General features: G+C 36.1%; 1 protein-coding gene across 3 annotated transcripts in view; it reads left to right on the forward strand.

The window, feature by feature from the left end:
• LOC136262748 (uncharacterized) overlaps window positions 1-22173 on the forward strand; it is a 103583-nt gene that overhangs the window by 57733 nt on the left and 23677 nt on the right. For all 3 annotated transcript variants that reach the window (XM_066057146.1, XM_066057154.1, XM_066057162.1), the window contains 5 exons: window positions 11296-11364; window positions 11479-11538; window positions 11600-11665; window positions 15464-15577; window positions 16256-16294. In XM_066057146.1, the coding sequence (XP_065913218.1) occupies window positions 11296-11364; window positions 11479-11538; window positions 11600-11665; window positions 15464-15577; window positions 16256-16294 (348 nt within the window). The remainder of the gene's footprint in view (window positions 1-11295; window positions 11365-11478; window positions 11539-11599; window positions 11666-15463; window positions 15578-16255; window positions 16295-22173) is intronic.

A 22173-nucleotide genomic window follows, 5' to 3' on the forward strand; every position in this document is an offset into this window, starting at 1 on the left:
GTTTCAGTTTAATTACCACAATACTTGAAATAGCTTATATCTAATATAATTCCCACACTATACCATCACATATATGGTTTCAGTATGTTTAACACATTAACTAAAGTCTTATGTGGGATTGTTAGTATAATACAGGTTATACCAAGCTTTTTTGTATTCAATAAGCCACTGGAAATACCATCTTATATCCCTCTTTTTTCACAGAGACATTTTAAACTACTTGCAGGCAAAGGCTACTGTAACCAAGGCTATTAGGCTTGGAAAGAAATCTGAAAAACCTAGGTTACTCAAAGTTGCTGTCGACACTGTTGAATCAAAAGCATTTATTCTCTGCAACTGTACAAGTTTACGAAAAGCCGATCCTTCTAGCTTCTATCATAAAATTTACATAACACCTGACCTAACCCCTGCAGAAAGAAAGGCAAACCACAAATTAAGCATGAAACTCAAAGAAATGAATAAGGATGGGAAGTTATACAAAATAAAAAACGGGAAGATAGTGCAGAGGAAGGACTAGATCCCCCCCCCCCCATGCACTGATAATAGCTTTAACCCTATAATTACTCAAACCTTACCTGATAATTTACCACATAATGTTGCTTTTAAATTCCCTTGTCTACTGATTAATACTCAAAGTATTGTGAATAAAATGGATGAATTTACAAGTCTGGTGAACTCTCTTGGACCCAACGTAATTGCTATAACTGAATCATGGTGTAATGAGTTTATTGGTGATGCTGAGATAGGTTTACATGACTATGTTTTGTATAGATGTGACAGGTGTAACACCACTGGTGGTGGTGTTCTGTTGTATGTTCACAACTCATTACAGTCTGAATCATGTACCCCACTTAATGACTTAAATGTATATGAAGCTGTATGGTGTACCATCCAATTGAGAAACAATGACCAGATGCGTGTGGGTGTTGTTTATCGCTCACCAAACTCAAATTTTGAAAACAGTTCTAAAATAATCAACCTCATTCCAAAGATTTCAGAGTATGTTGGATATTCCATTACTTGCTAATGGGAGGTTTCAATTTCCCTAATATAAACTGGGCCACAATAACAACTCTCGAAGGTGACCAGTCACTAACAGCCGGCTTTTTAAATGCATGTGAGGATGGATTTTTAACTCAGCACGTCACCAAACCAACCAGGCACAGACATGGCCAAAATTCTTCCTTACTAGATCTTGTATTTACATCAGATCCAGAAATGATAGATAGCATTATCAACCACTTATCTCCCCTAGGTAGTAGTGACCACGAAGTTTTGTTGTGAAATGTTATCTGCTATCTTGATGCAACCAATATCAATCCTGTAAGGAAGAAATGGAATTATCACCAGACTAATATACCAGCGATGAATGAGTTACTTACTGACATCGACTGGGCAAATGTTCTATCTAGTGACAATGTTAACGATAATTGGCTTACTTTCAAGAACATCGTATTGGATACCTACTAAGTCAAACAATAAGCCACCATGGCTCAAGAAGAGTATTCATAAAGAAATTAAGAAAAAACAAGCAGCCTTTAAACAATACCTTAGCACCAAGTCACATAGTGACCTTCGCAGTTATCAGTTACAGAGAAAAAAAACTAAACAAATTATTCGCAAGGCCAAGATTGATCATTAATCATCTATTATATCTGAACTTAACTCTAATCCAAAACGGCTGCATAAATATTTTAGGCAATAGCAAAAGGTAAAACATTCTATTGGTACTATTAAGAATCCTGATGGGTCAACAACTCCAACAAATGAAGAATCTGCAGAAGCTCTAGCCTCCTTTTTTAAGTCAGTTTTTATTCATGAAGATCTCCAGGAACTCCCCAATTTTTCTAGGAGAGTCGATGAAGACATTCCTAATTTTGTCATTACTGAAGAACTGGTATATAATAAACTTTCAAAACTCAACACCACCAAAGCCCAAGGCCCTGATGAGATACATCCATACATACTTGCTTCTTTTTGTGAACACTTATGTAAGCCCCTTTGTTCGATTTACAACCAGTCATTGCAGTCAGGACAACTTCCCGAGGATTGGAAACTGGCAATGTAACTCCCGTTTTCAAAAATGGGCACAGAAATTTACCTAACAACTATTGCCCAATCAGTCTAACTTCTCAAGCCTGTAAAGTATTAGAGTCAATCATTCGAGACCAAATGATTGATTTTTTATCTGGTAAAAACATTTTTCCCATCCAACAACATGGATTCACTTACCGGAAATCCTGCTTCACCAACCTACTTGAAACATTTGAAGATTGGACAGCATCTATTGACCTAGGTTATAATGTTGATGTAGTATTTCTTGACTTTAAAAAAGCCTTTGACAGTGTTGCCCATCAAAGGTTGTTAATCAAATTAAGGGGTTATGGTATAGCAAATGATTGTTTAAATTGGATCAGTAGTTTTCTGTGCAGCCGACACCAAAGAGTTGTTGTGAATGGCAAAACATCTAAGTGGTATCCTGTTGACAGCGGTGTTCCTCAGGGCTCAGTGCTTGGACCTATACTGTTTATCTTATATGTTAATGATATCCCTGACTTATATTAGTGGAATCTAAGATCAAAATGTTTGCTGACGATATAAAGATCTATAAGCAGATAACAAGTTTTGGTGATGCATTATCTCTTCAGAATGATCTGGACAAACTCTGTGATTGGGCAAAAGAATGGCTATTGCATTTCAATGTTGTTAAGTGTAAGCACTTAAAGTATGGAAATAATGCCTCTCCTTATGAATACTATATGAATGATGAAGGGACAAGTACTAAACTTGGTATAGCATCATCAGAAAAGGACCTGGGAGTGTGGATAACATCTAAGCTAAACTTCACATTACAATGTGACAAAGCGTCGGCTAAAGCTATGAAATCCCTTGGATTAATAAAGAGGACATTTACCCACCTGACTAAAGAATCATTCTTGATACTATATAAGACATACGTTTGCCCACACCTAGAATATTGTGTCTCAATTTGGAACCCATTTTTAGCACAAAACATCAACAAACTAGAACGGATACAGCAGAGAGACACTAAGTTAGTTCCATAATTAGCACAACAACCATATGAAGCAAGATTACAACACCTTGACTTACTTTCTTTGTTTTGTAGAAGACAAAGAGGCGATTTAATAGATGTATATAAAATAGTTAACCATTTGTATAGAGTTTCACCAGACCCATTCTTCACCATTGTTGACAGTATTACTAGAGGACATCATCAGAAAATATTTAAGCACCACTCCAGGATCAACCCAAGATTAAAAACCGAATTGTAAATCAGTGGAATTCCCTTCCCCTATATGTAATCGCGTCAGATAGTTTAAATAAGTTTAAGAACAATTTAGATAATTACTGGCATCAAATTGGATATGGACAGACTAAAAGGCCCTCGGCCTATTTATTAAGTTACCTGTAATGATTGTACATTGTCCATAATTTAATACTAATACTAATACTACTATAGTAAGGGCATACCAGCTCACCTACATGTAAAAGAGCATTTCAAGAGATGTGATATTAACTTGTTTACATCAAGTACAGCCAATATATATTATGGTGCATCATTGCGAACATGCATGTATAGTGTTTGCACATTTTATGTATGTCTTGCGCTTGTATATGATGTAAGCTTGTGTCTGTATGTAGTGAAATAAAATAATAGTTAATGTTTGGGAGTTTAAATTGGCTTTGGTATCAGATTGGTAAGTATTTTTTCTGTATTGATACAGAACTAGTTTGTCTTATATCATTTTCATTGCATCTGTAGATAAGAAAACAATATTTTTTTGTGAAAGCAAACCTCAAAGCCAGTTAATGGTTGGCATTGGGTATACATTGAAAATACAAAAAGAAGTGAAATTCATGCAAAAACAGCCAAGCTGTATTATAGCGGTGCGGCCTTCAAAAGGCCTGGGTGAAAAGTTGTGAAATCAAAGGTGACAGCCAATAAATGGCTGTAATGATGTTGATGATAATAAATTTTATTAATGCATAAAGGCCATTATTAAAATTTATTATCATTCACATCATTGCAGCCATTTCATGGCCACTACCTTTGATTTCACAACTTTTTTCACCTATTAAGGCTTTTTGAAGGCTGCACCCTTTTATACAGCTTGGCTGTTTTTGCATAAATTTTACTTCTTTTTGTATTTTCAATATAATTATGCCCAAAGCCAACCATTAGCTGGCTTTGAGGTTTGTTTTTACAAGAAATATTGTTTTCTTATTTACAGATACAATGAAAATGATATAGTGCTTTATCAATGTAGAAAAACTACTTACCGAAGCCAATTTATACTAATATAATTTTGCGCTTGCTTGTACATGGCTATACAAAATTGTAATATTGCAATCCAGAAAGCTGATTTGCTGTATACATAATGAAGAGAGACCTCAAGGAGACGTAAGCACTCAAGGAGATATTCATTTTCCAGTATATAATTCCTGCTTTTCTTCCCGTATGTAGCTTTGTCGCACCTTGAGCCTTGCTTTTGACCATGTGCGCTTATCATCCATGGTTAATCACAAAAAAATATGTATGCACTTAACAAATAATCCCAAAACAAAAACAGCCTTGAGGCTGTAAAAAGGGCATTGCCAAGCAAAGTAGGATCAGTCAAACAAGCTTATTCAACATGACTGGTAAGAGCAAGGAGTGATATCAAGTTGCAGCCAAGTAGATTGGAATATTACCATGATCAATCTGTTAAACAACTGGACTGATATCAAGTTGCGGCAAAGTGAATGCAGCATTACCCATTCTCTTTGTATCTAGCTATAGCTATATAATAAAACTAGAGCAAATACAGTACACATGCAACTGTTATTAAATTATCATTTGGCCACGTTTTAAATCACACACTACAAAAAAAAAAGCGGTTAAATGACATATTAATAACAGTTGCATGTGTATTTGCTCTAGTTTTATTATATAGCTATAGCTAGATACAAAGAGAATGGGTAATGCTGCATTCACTTGGCCGCAACTTGATATCAGTCCTTGTTCTTACCAGTTGTTTAACAGATTAATTATGATAATATTCCAATCTACTTGGCTCCAACTTGATATCAGTCCTTGTTCTTACCAGTCATGTTGAATAAGCTTGATTGACTGATCCTACTTTGCTTGGCAGCGCCTTTTTTTGCAGCCCCAAGGCTGTTTTAGGATATTACACATATTTGTCACTGAACAAGACCAAAAAAATTATTGCATAAAGCTAATAGCTAGATTCATACAAGCCGCAACAGCTTCAACAGTTATTGTGTGTAGTACATTATACAGTAGCTTGGGACATGAAGTGGAAAAACCAAAGAATGTAGTTTGCTACAAGTAGGCAGGTACTTGTCTGTGTTGCAACCTCGGTAGGGTATGGCTTCTAGACACCATTAAAACCATCAGTGAACAGATTGAGTAAAGGCCATTTCCCTGCAGGTGAGAATATGCCCCAAACTTCTTATTATACTGGATTGTCCCTTGAAATGTACAAACAAGGCTGTATTGTGGGCTGTGTTAGCTACTTCAGACCCATTATTAAATAATAGCTGAATAACAAACACTTACAAGAATAGCATGAGTGATAGCAAGTTCAATGAGTTTACTACAGTGATCATGTTCACCTAGCATTGACACTTACAGCTGAATTTGCACTAAATTCACCGACTGTAAATAAATGCTACTGCAGTTAGAGGTTTCTTAAATTTAAGATATGGTTCTAAAAGAACTCAAAATAAGTCAGCAATTAGCGTGGGTGATGTTATTATCTTATGAGCACACATGGAAACTAACTCACTACTTCCCAGAAAAATGGCAGGTCATAATCGATCAAAACTACTCTAAATGTTTAATTGCATATCAAAGATTGTCCCATGAAGTGCAAGAGTGAATAAATCAAACTTGAGAAAATTGCTTATGGTGGCTCTTGCAAGAGAGATGGAGTTCCAAGATTTGTACTGAAGAAACTTAACTAGCCAAAGAACTTGTGGTAGCAAATTCAAGGCTGTAGAACTATCGCAATCTAAGATATCAGAGTAAAAAGAATGAGCGTCTCATGCTAACGAGTATGCGAAGAAGAAGGAAAAGAATATGATGTTTTCAGCAAATTTCATGCAGTGTTAACAGGGATTACTTACTTAGTAATATGCTTATATTACAATACTGTAGACTCTGGTTATTAGGCGCATGAGCTTATAATTTTTGGAGGAATTATGTGTGAAATTTTTACTATGCTTGTTAAGTGCACATGCTTATAAATTAGGGTAAGGAATTTCTGCTAGGAGGGAATTAGTTGTACCCACTACAGTTTTCAAGTGATTTGAACACTAGTTAATACCGTAGATTCCCTAAAAATTCGGCAGAAATAAATTAATTTAGATCATGTCTGGCCGAAAAATTAGGAAAAAAATGTACCAGCCCCGTGCTATTGTCAAATTTTTAGGAATATATCCCTAATACAGTCTGTACGCTTCATGGCTAAACTATTTGCGATCCATTTACTGCTTACTTTCTGGATTTCTTTCTACAGGGACTAACAGGAACGCCTTGAGGCAGAGCTGATGATACTACAACACTCACTTGGCCGCAGCACTACATACTATGATTGCCTATATTATCCTGGAGGGATTCTCAATGTCATTACTACATCACTTTTGAATACAATCACCCAGACGCGAGCCCAGACATGATATTAAGGATTTCAAAAAATAGAAACCACAATCAATAGTATTATTGAATTATCTCGTGATAAATCTTGCTACCAGATGCTGCATGAAGTGTTCCATGGCTAACAAAGTGTTATTTGAGGGTGTGTCATGTTATAAGGAGATGTGGGGCCAGGAGAGATTTTATCCTGTGAACAGAACGAAGATCGTTTTGCGGTAGTCGTGATGTCACACGATGATATCGTTGGGTATGTTCCCTGAACAATTTCACACTTGGTGTTTCATCCAGCATCAATTGTGTGAAGTCACTGGGAATCCTCAATACTCAAGAGACCTTCGTCAACTAGTGCTCCAAGTGCCAAAAACTTAGCGCGCTTATAATTAGAAACTTTCCGCGCTTGCCGAAATTGCTTGAAACTTATTACAATTACAAACAACTATTACAACTACATAAACTACAGCTAACTACAGGGGGAAAACTATTACTAGGGGAAAAGGGGATTGTCATCATCATACGAGCCCTGTTGCCGAAATTTAGAGCACATTGCGTTCAAAGCACGGGGAGTGTTGAATATTTAGAGATGCCAAAATTTTAGGGAATCTATGGTAGTTTGCTTCAGTCACAGAGACGGAAATCCTTAGAAGCCAGCTAGCAGTTACAACTATTGTTATTACAGACGGCAGTATCTGCTAGACACAGGCCTGGTGAAGCATCAAGTGTGCTGTGACATGTCTGATTTCTTCTGACAACAATTCCACGGTGGCAGAGGTGATTTCAACATATGCACTTAACAAACAGGTATCTAGCACAAGTCTACCATATGCACTTAACAGGTAATATGCGCTTAATAACCATGTGCACCTAATAATTGGAATCTGCGGTATACCAAAGGTTTCATTATATCGCAATGGTTTTTGCTTTTTTTACAAAAGAATAGTTTTAAAGGTAGGTTTTAGATGTGTGTTCTATTAGAGTTAGTCGTTCGTGTAAATAATACAACTCATGGTAGTCATGTACCCTACTTTCCTTGGCCGCGCAACTCACTACTGTGAGTCTTGGTATGTGCTTAATAGACACGTGCACTTAACAACATTTAATGCTCTAATAGAGGACTTCTAATAGAACACATATAGAATGTTCTAAAACAATCTAGAGTTTCCATTGGTAGATCTATGAAATTATGAACTTTTACTATTGAGTAAATTTAACTAGAATTTTGATTCAGTAGATTTTAGCTAGAATTTTCATTCATAAAGTACAGTAGAAATTACAGCTGTAACTGAGGTGATCGCAGTGGCTAGTAATTAAGAATTTGGGTAATCAGTATGGTGGTCCCTGGTTCAAATACTGATAAGTTTTTTCAACAATTTCATGCACTTTTTGCTCTGTAACGACTGTTCTATTAGAGTATTTTGACCCCGCGACTTACAATTATTTGGTTTTTTCCTTGTACCTTCTATGGCTATCAGTGCAATTTATTTTACAGTGTAAATCACAAAAGGTTTGAGCTATGATGGTTAACCTATATGCATACCGATTTTTAAGTTATTCCCATAAGCAGTTTATCCTGTAGGTGTGACAACAAGTCGATCTTTTTGAATGCAAATAATCATCCATAGCTCTATGACTATTAATCAGATTTGCACCAAACTTGGTATGTGATTTTGCTGCAATAAATTTTAAAGTGTACCAAAGCTCAAGAAAATGGAGCTACGAATGTGCATTTATAATGGTTTTTGTAAAGTGTGCAAAAAGAATAATCAAAGAAAGAAAAAAAGAAATAAGCGAATTTTTTAAGGCTTACATTTCACGATCATGTTAGACAATCTTTCTCAAATGTGACCCAGTCTGGGAAAAGGGGTCTTATCACCTTTTTAAAAGTATTGAGTAATGTCAGTTTCAAGTGTTTAGTGTGTTGTAGCTCGCCAATGATTGAAGCTAAGTGTACCAAATTTTCACACATTTTACACTAATTCCTTACCTTCCAAAGCATCCACTGTTCAAATAGCCAGCGGCTAAGTTTCCTGCCACTTTAGATAGTTTTAAACCAAGGTTGGCTGTATCAGGCAAGTTACATAAGGGAGAGAGGCATGGGTCTGGAAGGAGGGCAAGAGGCTGTTTTAAAAAATGAAAAAGAAGGCACAGGGATGAATTAGGCCAAGTTATAAGCTGTTCAGATCTCAAAACTGGCTTAAATGAAAGTAAAATTACAGCATAGGTCTTTATTCAACACCACAGAGCTGTACACCCACATACAGTCACCCTCAAGCTGACCAGAGCTCCACTAAGGCCCCACACCATACGTATGGATTGCCACTGGGCTTAGGAAAACCAGCCAGCAAAACCAGACTACTCAAGTCTAGCTGATTTTGTTCATGAAATTAGATACTGTAGTTTATTCATGTAGCTTAGTGTTTTTAGTGAGAAACTGAATCTGCTGACATGGGCGATAAGACCTGTTTTCCCAGACTGGGTCACAAATTTGGTATATGGCATGTTGAATATAAAAATGATTAAAATTTGAGAAGGGAACATGGAACTACGTATGTATGAGTGAAAATCACATTTGTGACTGGGCCTGTGAAAATAGGGCATGTGGGAACACGATTTTTTCAAACTTTCATCATTCATAACGTTTTGTACTATTATGCTATGGCAATGCTATTTTCAGCTCTTTGTAAGCATTTAAATTGCTTTATGATGCAAGTTACAGAATGCAAATGTTCTGTTCCAGTACTGAGATATTACCTGTAGAGTGATGAGGTGTAGTTTGTGCCCACATGCTAGGCCTGTGCCGATTATGCCAGCATAATTTGGGGCATAATAGGTAGCTAAAGGCATTGAGCATAATGCCGGCATACTGTAATAGGAACAATTTATGTACATTGGTTATCAGAGAGGCTGAAACTCTGCTTAATTTGCATGAAGCAGAATGGGATAGTTTGTAAACATGTTAAAAATCAGACTTACAGCTATGTTGTGAAGAAAAATTACTTAAAGATTGATATACTGTAATAGAACGGTCACCATGTATTGAAATATCCTAATAGAATGTTGACAGATGGATTAGATACTCTTAGACTAATAGACTAGTCAAGACAAAATTTTATATGAACATATTTGGAGCATGATGGGACACAACTTGGCATAATAATATTGGAGCATAATAGGAGAAATTTTATTGCTCAAAAGCATAATAAGCAATTTCAAAAGCTTAATATGCTCAGGCCTACTGCATGCCCTATTTTACAGGCCTGGTCTCATTTTTTTTTCCTGTAAATATACTCATAGTGTGGTGCACCGGCTTTCTTGGCTGCATGACATGCTATGTGTGTCTTGATATTGCATAATTGTTATTCCTTGCCACACCCATTCATGGGGTTTGCCCCATTTGTGGCTGTGTGTGTCCATGGATTCACACTACTTAATTATTCTTTATGTAATCATGTACATTGTATTCATCAACAGTAATAAATCTAATGATAGTTTCTGCTTCATTGCCATAATTAATATGTATTGTGACATGGTTTCAAAATGATGTCTTGCTGATGGCTTCTACGTAGCTAGCTGCTACAAACAGAACTACGGTGTAGTGTAATCAAATCATCTGGTGAAGTGCAGTGTTATGCTTGTCCTTGTCAAAGCTGTGTGATTAATTTAAAACAGTTAAATACATTAAATAATAAAATAAAATACATTAAATATAACTCCGTGGCTTTATGTCTGATTCTTCTACACCATTGGAGAGCCTTTCTAAGATGATTATTCCATCTATACAGCGATTTTCAAAGCATTACCCTAAGCGGTTTATCTGGTAGGCGTGGCAAGCAGTCATTTTTTATTAGCTAATCTAATTGTTACACACTGTTGGTTTTTTCGTTGTATCTTCCTGGTTTTTAGCTCGATTTCTTTCAAACCACTAAAGGTTTGAGGTTCAATAGTTAACCTATTCACCCCCCAATTTTCAGCTTCTTCCCATACGCGGTTTACCCTGTAGGCGTGACAACATATTGATGTTATTTTTCGTGAATAATCGCTCATAACTCTTTGCCTGTTTATCATATTCCTGCCACAAAGTTGGTACCGATATGCGCCTTTGTACTCCCTTTCTGTGTGCCAAATTTCAAGACAATCGGATATGGCGTTCGTGTTTTATAGCAGTTTTTGTAAGTGTGCGAAAAGAGGAAGAAAGATAAGAAGAAAAAAAATGAAGAAACTAAGCCAATTTGTAAGTCACATATCTCGGGAACGCTTGAAGCGATTTTGCTCAAATTTGGAAAGTGGAGTGTTGAAATTGGAGGGAGTCTCCACAGCAAAAATTGTCTTGTTTCATCAAGGAAGCACAGAGCTACGGAGGTGCAAAAAGTGTGTTTTCTTTCTTCTTGTCAATATACTCACGGGTGTTGCGCGCCGGCTTCTTGGGCCGCACGACACACTACCGTGTGTCTTGATGGTATCATTAAGTAAACTTTTGTAGGTGTAAAGATGAATTTGGGTCATACAACTAATTTACGTGGGTTTGGTATAGCTACTATAAATGAATCCATGATTTGATTGTAACATGTCACAGTGTATTGAATATGCATTAGTGTGTAACAATTTCCTTTTATTTTCAGGTGTATATACAGCTGTAAATTCTACTGCTGTAAGTCCATCAACCACAGCCTTACCAAAAACTAACTCAGGTAATTCAATCAATGTGATGATATGTAGTGTGTACATAGTATGTCTGTCATTGTTTATACAGTACAGCACTGTACAGTATATAATACATAGATCATACAGTATGTACTTTACAGAAACAGTATTGACAGATAGTGTTACAAGAACAACCATGACAACAAGCTCAATCTCATCAGGTGACCAAAATGAGAAAACCGTCATGTTTGTACTATAGCCACTGTGTGCATAATTCTGCAGCCTTTTTGACAGTAACAGGCAGCTCAACCACAACTACATTAGTTCCAACAAGCTCCAATTCATCAGGTGATACCACTAAGTATATAGTAATAGAAAACAGCATTCTTCATTACACGTATTGTAAAGATACAGTACAGCTATTTAGTGTTGATATACATGCTGTATTATGCAGCTTACAATCAAATGTTAGATTCAGCAAAATAATATTATTGACTCTTACTTTACTAAAGTGTTTCAGCCCTAATTGTAACTATTCCATACCTGGTCTTTCTTTTCTATTTGCACACTTTTTGTGAATGCAAATGCGTAATTGTTATATTACTTTGAAATTTGGTACTGGTGAAGAGCACGTTATAAAGGTGAATTTACGCACTAAGTTTACAAGAGAGCTGATAAGTATTCATGCAATTCTATGAACATTTATTTGCATAAAAAGATTAAACTTTTGTCATGGCTACTGGGAATAACTCAATTGTGGTGTTTTCACAGGCTAGCCATTATAGCAGTGCTTTTGATGGTTAGAAAACAAACAAGTAACAGTTACAGAGAAAAATCAAAATCCCAACAGCTGTAAATTGTGGGATTGAGATACTCTAATAAACCAATCACCACAGGGTTAAACAGGTGCATGAACAATGTTGAACCAAAGCATACTAGGGTTTGAACCGGGGAGCTCCATACTCTAATTGCAAGGACCTTCATATGCCACTGTCTTGCAAGCTCACAGTGTATTGATCAGATCACATATGCACTCATAATTGTAGCATAATATTATTCTGATACTGTATGTCATGCATATATTGGCTATATCACTCGGCACTTCATGACAGGGTACCAGCATTACTGTCTATAAAATGAAATCCTGGGATGCAATGTCACCGATGTTTTGTGTGGATAAAACATTAGGTCTTATAGTGACTTATTATTTACCAATTTTATTATTTACTGTATCAATACTGTACATGTAAAACTGCAGTAATGCACAGATAATTATACATAACTGCTGTATAAAGTCCATAGTATAATGCAGTGCTAGCTTGAAGGATACTACTGAAGAATGTGGCATGGCATAAAGAGTTCCGTAATCTTAATGATATCAGGAAGGAATATTTGTAGGTATCTTTATTGTTTTATTTTTTTTATTTCTTAACACTTTACAGCACAAGTGCTGAAAGTCTGTAGGACACCTGGTCCTACAGCCTGTTTAAAGTTGCTCTTAAAAGTATGTTTGAAAAGGTACAGAATGGAGAAAAAATCCATGACTTACCTGGGCAGCCTCAAACCTGTGGCCATCCGATTAATGCTTGAACGCTTACCAGAGTCTGCCAGATAGTCAAGATGTTTCTCCTCACCAATTTCATGTATAAATATGTATCCATATAGGAACTCAGAACATTTCAGCTAGCAGAACACATAGCTGTATCTATTACGATAGTGTAGCTATCCACTGGAGGTGTTAGTTAGATTTTTTCTGATGTGCAATTTGGTTTGGTTTTGTAAATCTGGTCACAAATTCAGGTGGTAGATAGGTGTCCTGTTTTAGGATATTATGAAACACAATTAAGCAAATTTATGTTCCCTATGTGATTCGAGTGATTCAAGTGATTCACATTGTAATTCGTTTAACATTCCATAACACTGGTGTCATATGTATGTATACAATCTTTTTATAATACACATCAGTCACTGAAGTTTTTCTAATGTATGGCTAAGGTACAGTGTGCTTTTACTTTCAACAAAACTAGTGTCTAGTTGGCTTTACAAGTAATAGATTGAATGTGTTAATGTGTTATTGCCATAAGCCACTCTGGATCATAATGCCCAAAATTTGACAGAAAAGACACAGCTGTGTATTCTGTATAACAAGGTTATCTAATTTTTTTCATCTACGCAGGGTGTGAAATACTGTACTCATAGCAAAACATTTAGACGCATACAATTTCACTAGCCCCTATATTTCCATTACTTTGCTGACAGACTGTAGAATAAGGAGCACTGTAGCTGCAGCAGTGAAGCATCTACTTTCCAAACGATGATATCTCCTACCCATATGCAAAGTAGCGTATTGCTTGATTAATATTAAATAAAATTTCTATGAGCTTCATTTTATGGTCACTTCAACTTATAATTATGTTCCTTGTCACATGAAATTCAGTTTCAAGATGTGCAGATTCAGCAACAATGAAGTGACTGTTCAATTGGAAAATTTTATGGGTTACTGACTGATCTATTAGAGTATATCAATCATAGTATAGTACAGTATACTGTGCAGATTTTTGCTAGTAAAATTCTAATCATGACATTGAAAAGTTAGAATTGGTATATTTGATTCAGTACAATATGTATTTTTATAATCTCACTGCCAATGTAGGTATTAATAATTTGTCATCATGGTTTTCTGAAATCTCGCATTCTCAGAAAGATGCAGGCAGTGGACCAGAAATATTACCAATTGGAGTGGCCTATCCAAGCAAATTCATGAAGTAATGAAGTCTGACCTGTACCTTGTACACAAAATCTATCTACTTTACCTAAAACTAGCGGAATCCCTTGCAAAATAGTTTGGCTGTACAAAAAGGGTACATCCACGAAAGTAAAAGTGACTGGTGAAGAATGAATTGTAATCCAACTATGTTTTACAATCTTGCATTGGTCCTTTGTATCTTGCTGCATTCTTAATTAATTCATGTTTTTTATTTGCTAGTAATTTGGTCACCTTTTCCTTTACACTAACTATTGAGAAAAGTGGCTAATATACTAACCAATTAGAGTGGAAATCAATTAATTAGGAATGCAACAAGACTGTACAAATCAATGATAAAGGATCAATCAGTTGGCCTGCATCAAATATGCCAAATATAATGAAAAGCATGATAGGCTGGAGTGCTATGCCAGCATAATGCTAGCATATTAGGTAAATAATCAAAGAATGGAATGGAAACTGTAATTGAGCACTCAAATGCATACATACATAGCTCCTTAGATCGATACTCTGTAATCTGTAATAAAACACAGTCACTTTTTAGTAAATACTCTAATAGAGCATTCAGTGATTAAAATGTTTCAAGATAATTGTAAGAAATGTTACCAACCTAGGAGCATAATGCAAGCATGTTGGGAACACTGAAGAACACAATAGGCATAAATTTTGGGAATTCGTGAAAACATTTTGGGCAAACTTTTTGAACATATTTTACCCAGACTTAGAATTGTAAAACATAATATTGCAGGATTACTATTCATTTTTGGCCACACAAGAATGTATCAGCCCTTCTATATATCATAGTAACCAGTTACTTTCATGAATGCACTCTTTTATAATTTGTGCAGCCAAGCACATGGGGATTATTATAGTAGCTATATACTTCAAGAAAGTAAAGACATAATGATAAATTTTGAGTGTTCAAAACTACAAAATACAACTTTCATACCTGTAAGTACAGTGTATGCAAAAGCTTTATTGCTGTTTCATACAGAGCACATTGCAAGAATGTTTAATTTGCAACAAATCTGTGTTCTGCCGCATTTTCAAATACCATAATTTGCTTTATCTTCATGCAAAAAAAATTTTCGTGATAAAAGTTTTCAACATATTTTCATATGATTTACATAAATGACTGCTCTATTAGAGTAGTTTGATCTTATGTAAAAATTTTCGTGTAAGAAATTTTCATACAAGGTTTGCATACGAAAATTATTTTACAATTTAAAAAAGGTTATTGTAATACGAGCATCTGCAAACTCCATTAAAAACAACTATAGTGATCATTATTATTATTACTCCTCTGGTAACAAGTAAATATTTTTATACATTTACATGTATATATACTGTTACATTATTCAATAACTGTTGTACTTTATTAGATAATGGAACTAATGGTGATAACACCAATGTAGGAGCTATTGTTGGAGGAGTTGTGGGAGGAGTAGTAGCAATGATCACTGTGTGTGTTGTTGTAGTCCTCATCTATTGCTGTTGTAAGTGCTATAAAAACCAAGTACTGTATAATTATTATGTAGCAATGTAAATGTGTGTCTGCTTTGCAAATGCATCAAGACAAATGATAGTTTGCTGTGTGGCCAATAAAAATGGCATGCCACACCGCGAGTATATTGACTGGACAAAGAATGCAACTTTCACACATAATTATGTAGCTTCATGTCTTCATTTTCCTTTTTTGTCCAGAATCTTTCTCAATTTGCACACTTTACAAAATTGGTTAGGGGTATACTAAAACAAATTTATATACCAAATTTGGTACAAATACACATGTATTTATAAACTATTACTTTTGTTTGAAAAGACCAATGTTTTGTCACACCTACAGGGTAAATGAAAATTAGTGTGTGTATAGGTTAACCATCTACAGCAGCTCAAATCTTTAATTTCTGGTTTCAAAGAAACCTCAGTGACAGGTAACTACAGGGTTACAAGGAACAAATTAGCCTACAGTATGTAAACTTGCAGGAGATTTATCATTATTCTCAAATTTAATGTGTACTTTAAATCTATATTCCAACTAATCGTCGTTCCAGTGCATATTTTTGTACATAAAAATGCAAGTTTTGACAACTAATACAGTTTTTGTATGTAAACAATTATGTACTTAAGATAACTTTTACAAATTATGAGTTATACATTGTTGTTTCTAACAGGCTGTAGATCCACTAAAAGTGATCAGAATTCAAAATCTGGTAAGTAAAGCACACACACACACACACACACACACACACACACACACACACACACACACACACACACACACACACACACACACACACACACACACACACACACACAAGTGGTATGTATACATACATGCATACATACACACTGTACATACATACACGTGTACATTGATGCATAAAAGTTAAAGTTCTGTTGTTGAATGTTGTGACTGGCTGACTGATGGGAATTTCTGTACTGAACTCAAACTGGTATAATAACATTTGTGTGTGTAATGCTTATAAAGCAGATGTTTGTAAATGCATATGCATTTATTTGTACTGGTATTGTTACAATAATACTGGGACTTTTATTTATGCATACTATTATGTAATTCAAGTGATCATGTATTATATTCGATCTGTTTTGCAGTGTGACTACATACATTCTATGTAGTACTTACTGTACAGTATATCCGCTCAAAAACAGCCAAGCTGTAAAAAATGAGTACGGCCTTCAAAAGCCTGGGTGAAAAAAGTTGAGAAATCAAAGGTGGCGGCCAAGAAATGGCTGCAATAATGTTAATGCTAAAAAATTTAATAATGGCTGTGTGCATTGTTAAAATTTATTAGCATTAAGATCATTGCGGCCATTTCTTGGCAGCCATCTTTGATTTCAGAACTTTTTTCATCCAGGCTTTTGAGGACCGCACTCTTTTTTTACAGTTTGGCTGTTTTTAAGTTGATTTCACTTCTTTTTGTATTTCAAAAACCAAATCCTGCACCTTTTTACTGGGATAGAATTTCCAGGCTGTTGTACTGTATCATAAGTTTTGCTAGCATAGCACTTATTATGATGATTATGATGATGATTGGCACAAGTTGGTCATACTAGTTTGCTCGCAGACTGCCTGGGGGCAAAACTAAGTTAATACTGCAAATGTACCACTGATTGATACGAAAATGGCTCTGATTTGATGAAATAGCTACTAGTCTAAGATTGAGCCTCAAAGTGTTGCAACAATAGAATGGTGTTAATGCTCTAATACAGTGCACATTTTGCTTTTGCTGAAATCATCTAATAGAACACACATAGAATGTTCTAGAACAATCTAGATTTTCTATTGGAAGATCAGTTAATCTAGAATTTTCATTTATAAGGTAGAAATTAAATGAAGTGACCAGCTGAGATAGCAGTGGTTCAGTGGTTAAGGATGCAGGTGTTAGGTATGGAGGTCTTTGGTGTGAACTCCAGTCATAATCAGTTCATTTTTTCAACATTGTTATGCACCTTTTTTGCCCCCCAGTGACTACTCTATTAGAGTATCTCAATTCTGCAATTTTACACTTGCTCAGTTTTTGCTTATAACCTTGTAGCTAGCTGTAAGTCTGTTGCTGTTCTAACTGCCAAAAGGCACTCCTATGATGATCAGCCTATGTACACACGGATTTTCAAGCTATTCCTTTTCTCAGTTTACCCTGTAGTCATGACAAAAGTTTCATCTTTTTTACATGAATAAATGCTCATAACTCATTGGATATTTATCAGATTCATAGCAAACTTGGTACACGAACGTACCTTTATATGCTCTTTACTTGTGCCAAATATCGATACAATGGTGTTACAAGCTCGTGTTTTATAACAATCTTTCCAAAGTGTGTGAAAAGAAATTGAAGCCCCCGTAGCCACCCTATAGCGAAAAAAAAACCCAGAAGAAATAAAAACAAAACTTTGGCCACTCATATCTCACAAATGGCTACGGAGATTTCCTTCAAATTTGGTAAGTGGTATGGCCTACCTGGCAGGCACCTCTGTAGTGAAACTAGTTCCAATCAAATCATCTTGACTATCAACTAACTGATTGACTGACAGAAAATGATTATTTGATTTGATTAAACTCCACCAATTGATCATGGCCATTCTTTACTGGCAGAGAGCACCATTATGTGACTGGATTTTTGGAAAATGATCCAAATCACACATTAGAATTTTCTAGATAAACAGCTTTGAAAAATGCAAGTCAGTATAACTTGCCAAAGATAACAAAACACTCTAATGAAATTTACACAAGAGATACATCACATAGGCATATAAGAAGCAGGGGGCATGGCCCCTCCAATAATCGGACTAACTGCTTCAAGTCATCTCTTAAGTTCTCAACTGTCTACTTACCACCAACATTTCAAATTACTCTATAATTCACCTTTCTATTCAATCAGCAATCCATGTAGAATTTATGAAACTATCAGCTTGCATAGTGACTCCTCAGCAACACTTTAGATCAATGGTTGTGGCAAGCATCTCTAAAATTAATTTTCGTTGTGTTTGTGACTGACATCAAAATAAATTAAGAAATAAAAATGTACTGCTGGAATGTTTCAAGTATGTTTTTACTGCTAAAATACACTGAAATTCAATATCAAAGTGTTAGTTTTCAAAACATTTCCTGGGGGCATGCTCCCTAATCCCCCTAGATTAGCATGCTTCACATGCTCAGCTTTTAATTTATTTTGGCCCCTTGTAACACCTACGCATCAATCTATTACCTTTCAGACCACTTCCAGTAGTTGCAACTGCTTGCAGAGTTTCTTGCCAAATAAGGTAGAAAATCTGAGCTGTTGGATGAGTGAAGTAGTATCACAGGTGCTCAGGGGGGGAGGGTGAGGAGTGGTGGGATAGGGTGGGCAAGAGACAGGCTTCAAAATGGAGACTTACCAGGCTGTGCTAGCTTCTTAGTGGCTGATAAGCAGTAAAATTAGCAGAAAAACATTTGGCCAACATTATCAGACCATCCTCCAGTAAACCACTGATTCTTACCAAGCCAGGCCATTCACAAGGTCATAAATCACCATTTGAGCTCTCCACACCGCCCAGAAAGACATCTGCTAAAACCAGCTTTGAATAGTTTGAGTAGTACTGAAGATCAGAACTAGTAGTACAGTATGATTGTGTAGCTATCCACTGGAGGTGTTAATTTGATATTGCCTGATATGCAATTTGAATAAAATCTGGTCACATACTGGGCCTACAAAAATAGGGAATGTGGGCACATGATTTTTGCCTATTTTTTCAAACGTCCATCATTTGTAACTTTTTGTATTGTTATGCTATTGCAATGTAATAATGTGCTCTTGGTGAGCATTTAATTGGCTTCATGATGTAAGTTACAGAATGCAAATATTCTGTTCCAGTACTGAAATACAACCTGTTGTGTGATGGGATGTAGTTTGTGCCCACATGCCCTGTTTTTACAGGCCAGGTCACGTATACAATGGTACACCACACAATAAAACTACGAAATCTACTTTAGCTACCTATGCTAAATGCACAGCAATACAGCACAAAACTGATAATAACTAGACATAAGCTAAGTAGCTCTGCGGGCTCACAGTTAGATTTGCATTTGTCCAGAAACATACTTTTTTGCATACCACATGCATGTGCTGTTGTACAGGTCAATGTTTATACATTTAGAATGTGGAGACAAGACTAGCTACCAAACAGCAACAAAAATAGCATACACATGTGAGTACATACTGTATATATATATAAAAGACCCACATAGAACATGATCTTTAACAGCAATGCTACACTTACACACAAGCTATCAACAAGATGCATGTGAAGCTGAAACATAGTAACCATTCAACAACAATGTAATGCTGTCAACAAGATCTGCAGGCAGCATGGTCATTAGACAATGACAAGATCACTGGAATAGGAGATACAGTATATACAACCGTTTTTAATCAACAACAGTATGGATGCAAAAAATAAGACCTGTATAGACAACTATATAGATGAGCGCCGATTTAGCATATCACAAACTTTGATGCCTTTGTCCCATCTAGATTCTTTCTGTCCTTGTAGCTGTGTGTAAGGCTTGCAAGTGTTAAACTTTTCCAGCAGTCTACGCATGTGTCATGCAGACAAGGAAAGCCAGCACGTCACATCCAGAGTTTATGGTAATTCTTTTATGTTGGACAATATAATTATGGATAATAGAACCTTCAGCTTCAATATCTATAGCTGGACAGTTATTTGCAGTAAATTAACTAGACATATTGGAAAATAAACCCCATTGTGTGCATTTGCATAATATTATAGTAGAACGTATGATCTATTATACTGATGTACTGTAATGTACATTATAGCTGTAGAATCAAGACACATGGTAGTTTCGTGTGGCCCATATAGCCAGTGCATTACACCAGTGTGGGTTATTGAATAAGTTAAATGTGATTTTCACACATATGAATATATCTCCATGCTGTCTGTACAAAATGAGGTGATATTTCTATACTGTAGAAATGCCATCTACCTTCTGATAGTCCACAAACCATATTTTGAGCAATATCGATTCAAACATTCCAAAGACAGGAGACTTCAAAATTGGCTTATTAATAATTTTCTCTTCTTCATATTTTTGCATATTTACAAAACTTGCTAGCTACAAATCACAAACCCGCTGTTCAAAATTGCCTTAAAATTTATGCAGGTGTAAAAGTGAATATTGGCACCACGTTTGGTTGGAATCAAGACAGACGGTAGTGTGTCGTGCGTCCCAAGAAGCCGGCGCGTAACACCCGTGATTATATTGACAGGAAGAAAGAAAACACAATTTTCGCACCTCCGTAGCTCTGTGCTTTCTTGATGAAACAAGACGATTTTTGCTGTGGACATGCCCTCCAAAATGCAGCACTCCACATTCCAAATTTGAGCGAAATCGCTTCGCGCATTCCCGAGATGTGCGACTTCAAAAATTGGCTCAGTTTCTTCGTTTTTTTTCTTCTTATTTTTCTTTTTCTTGTCGCACACTTACAAAAACTGCTATAAAACTCGAACGCCATATCCGATTGCCTTGAAATTTGGCACACAGAAGGGGGATATAAAGGCGCATCTCGGTACCAACTTTGGCTGGAATACCATAAACAGGCAAAGAGTTATGAGCGATTATTCACGAAAAATAACACCAATATGTTGTCACGCCTACAGGGTAAACCGCGTATGGGAAGAAGCTGAAAATCGGTGGGTGAATAGGTTAACTATTGAACCTCAACCCTTTTGTGGTTTGAAAGAAATCTAGCTAAAAAACAGGAAGATACAACGAAAAAACCAACAGTGTGTAACAATTACGCAATCGAGATTAGCTAATAATAAAAAGTGACTGCTTGCCACGCCTACCAGATAAACCGCTTGGGGTAATGCTTTGAAAATCGTTGTACAGATGGAGTAATTATCTTAGAAAGGCTCATCAATGGTGTAGAAGAATCAGACTTAAAGCCACGGAGTTATAACACGAAATCCAACTTGGTGCAGCAAGTGCGAGATCGAGATACTCTAATAGAGCAGTCATCCTAATAGAGCAGTCACCCTGAAGAGAATTCAAGAGATCAGCTAGAAATAAGAAACCTGTATAGAGATCAGCTACACACAAGTCACCCTGTAGAGAAATCAGATAGAAGAAGTTACCTTGTAGGGAGTTCATACAACTATGGAAAGAGATAGTTCAACTAGAAAAAATCACCTTGTAGAGTTCAGCTACAAAGAAACCACCAAGTAGAGAGTTCAGCTACAAACAAATCGCCCTGTGGAGAGATCAATAGAAGAAGTTACCTTGCAGAGAGTTCAGCTACAAAGAAACCATCATGTAGAGAGTTCAGCTACAAACAAATCTCCCTGTAGAGAGATCAGCTAGAAGAAGTTACCTTGTAGAGAGTTCAGCTTCAAACAAATCACCCTGTAGAAAGATCAGCTAGAAGAGGTCACCTTGTAGAGAGTTCAGTTACAAAGAAACCACCATGTAGAGAGCTCAGCTACAAACTAGTGACCTTGTAGAGACATCAGCTAGAAGAAGTTACCTTGTAGAGAGTTCAGCTACAAAGAAACCATTCTTTAAAGAGCTCAG

This window comes from Dysidea avara, chromosome 1 (assembly GCF_963678975.1).
Source record: "Dysidea avara chromosome 1, odDysAvar1.4, whole genome shotgun sequence".
NCBI classification, from domain to species: domain Eukaryota; kingdom Metazoa; phylum Porifera; class Demospongiae; order Dictyoceratida; family Dysideidae; genus Dysidea; species Dysidea avara.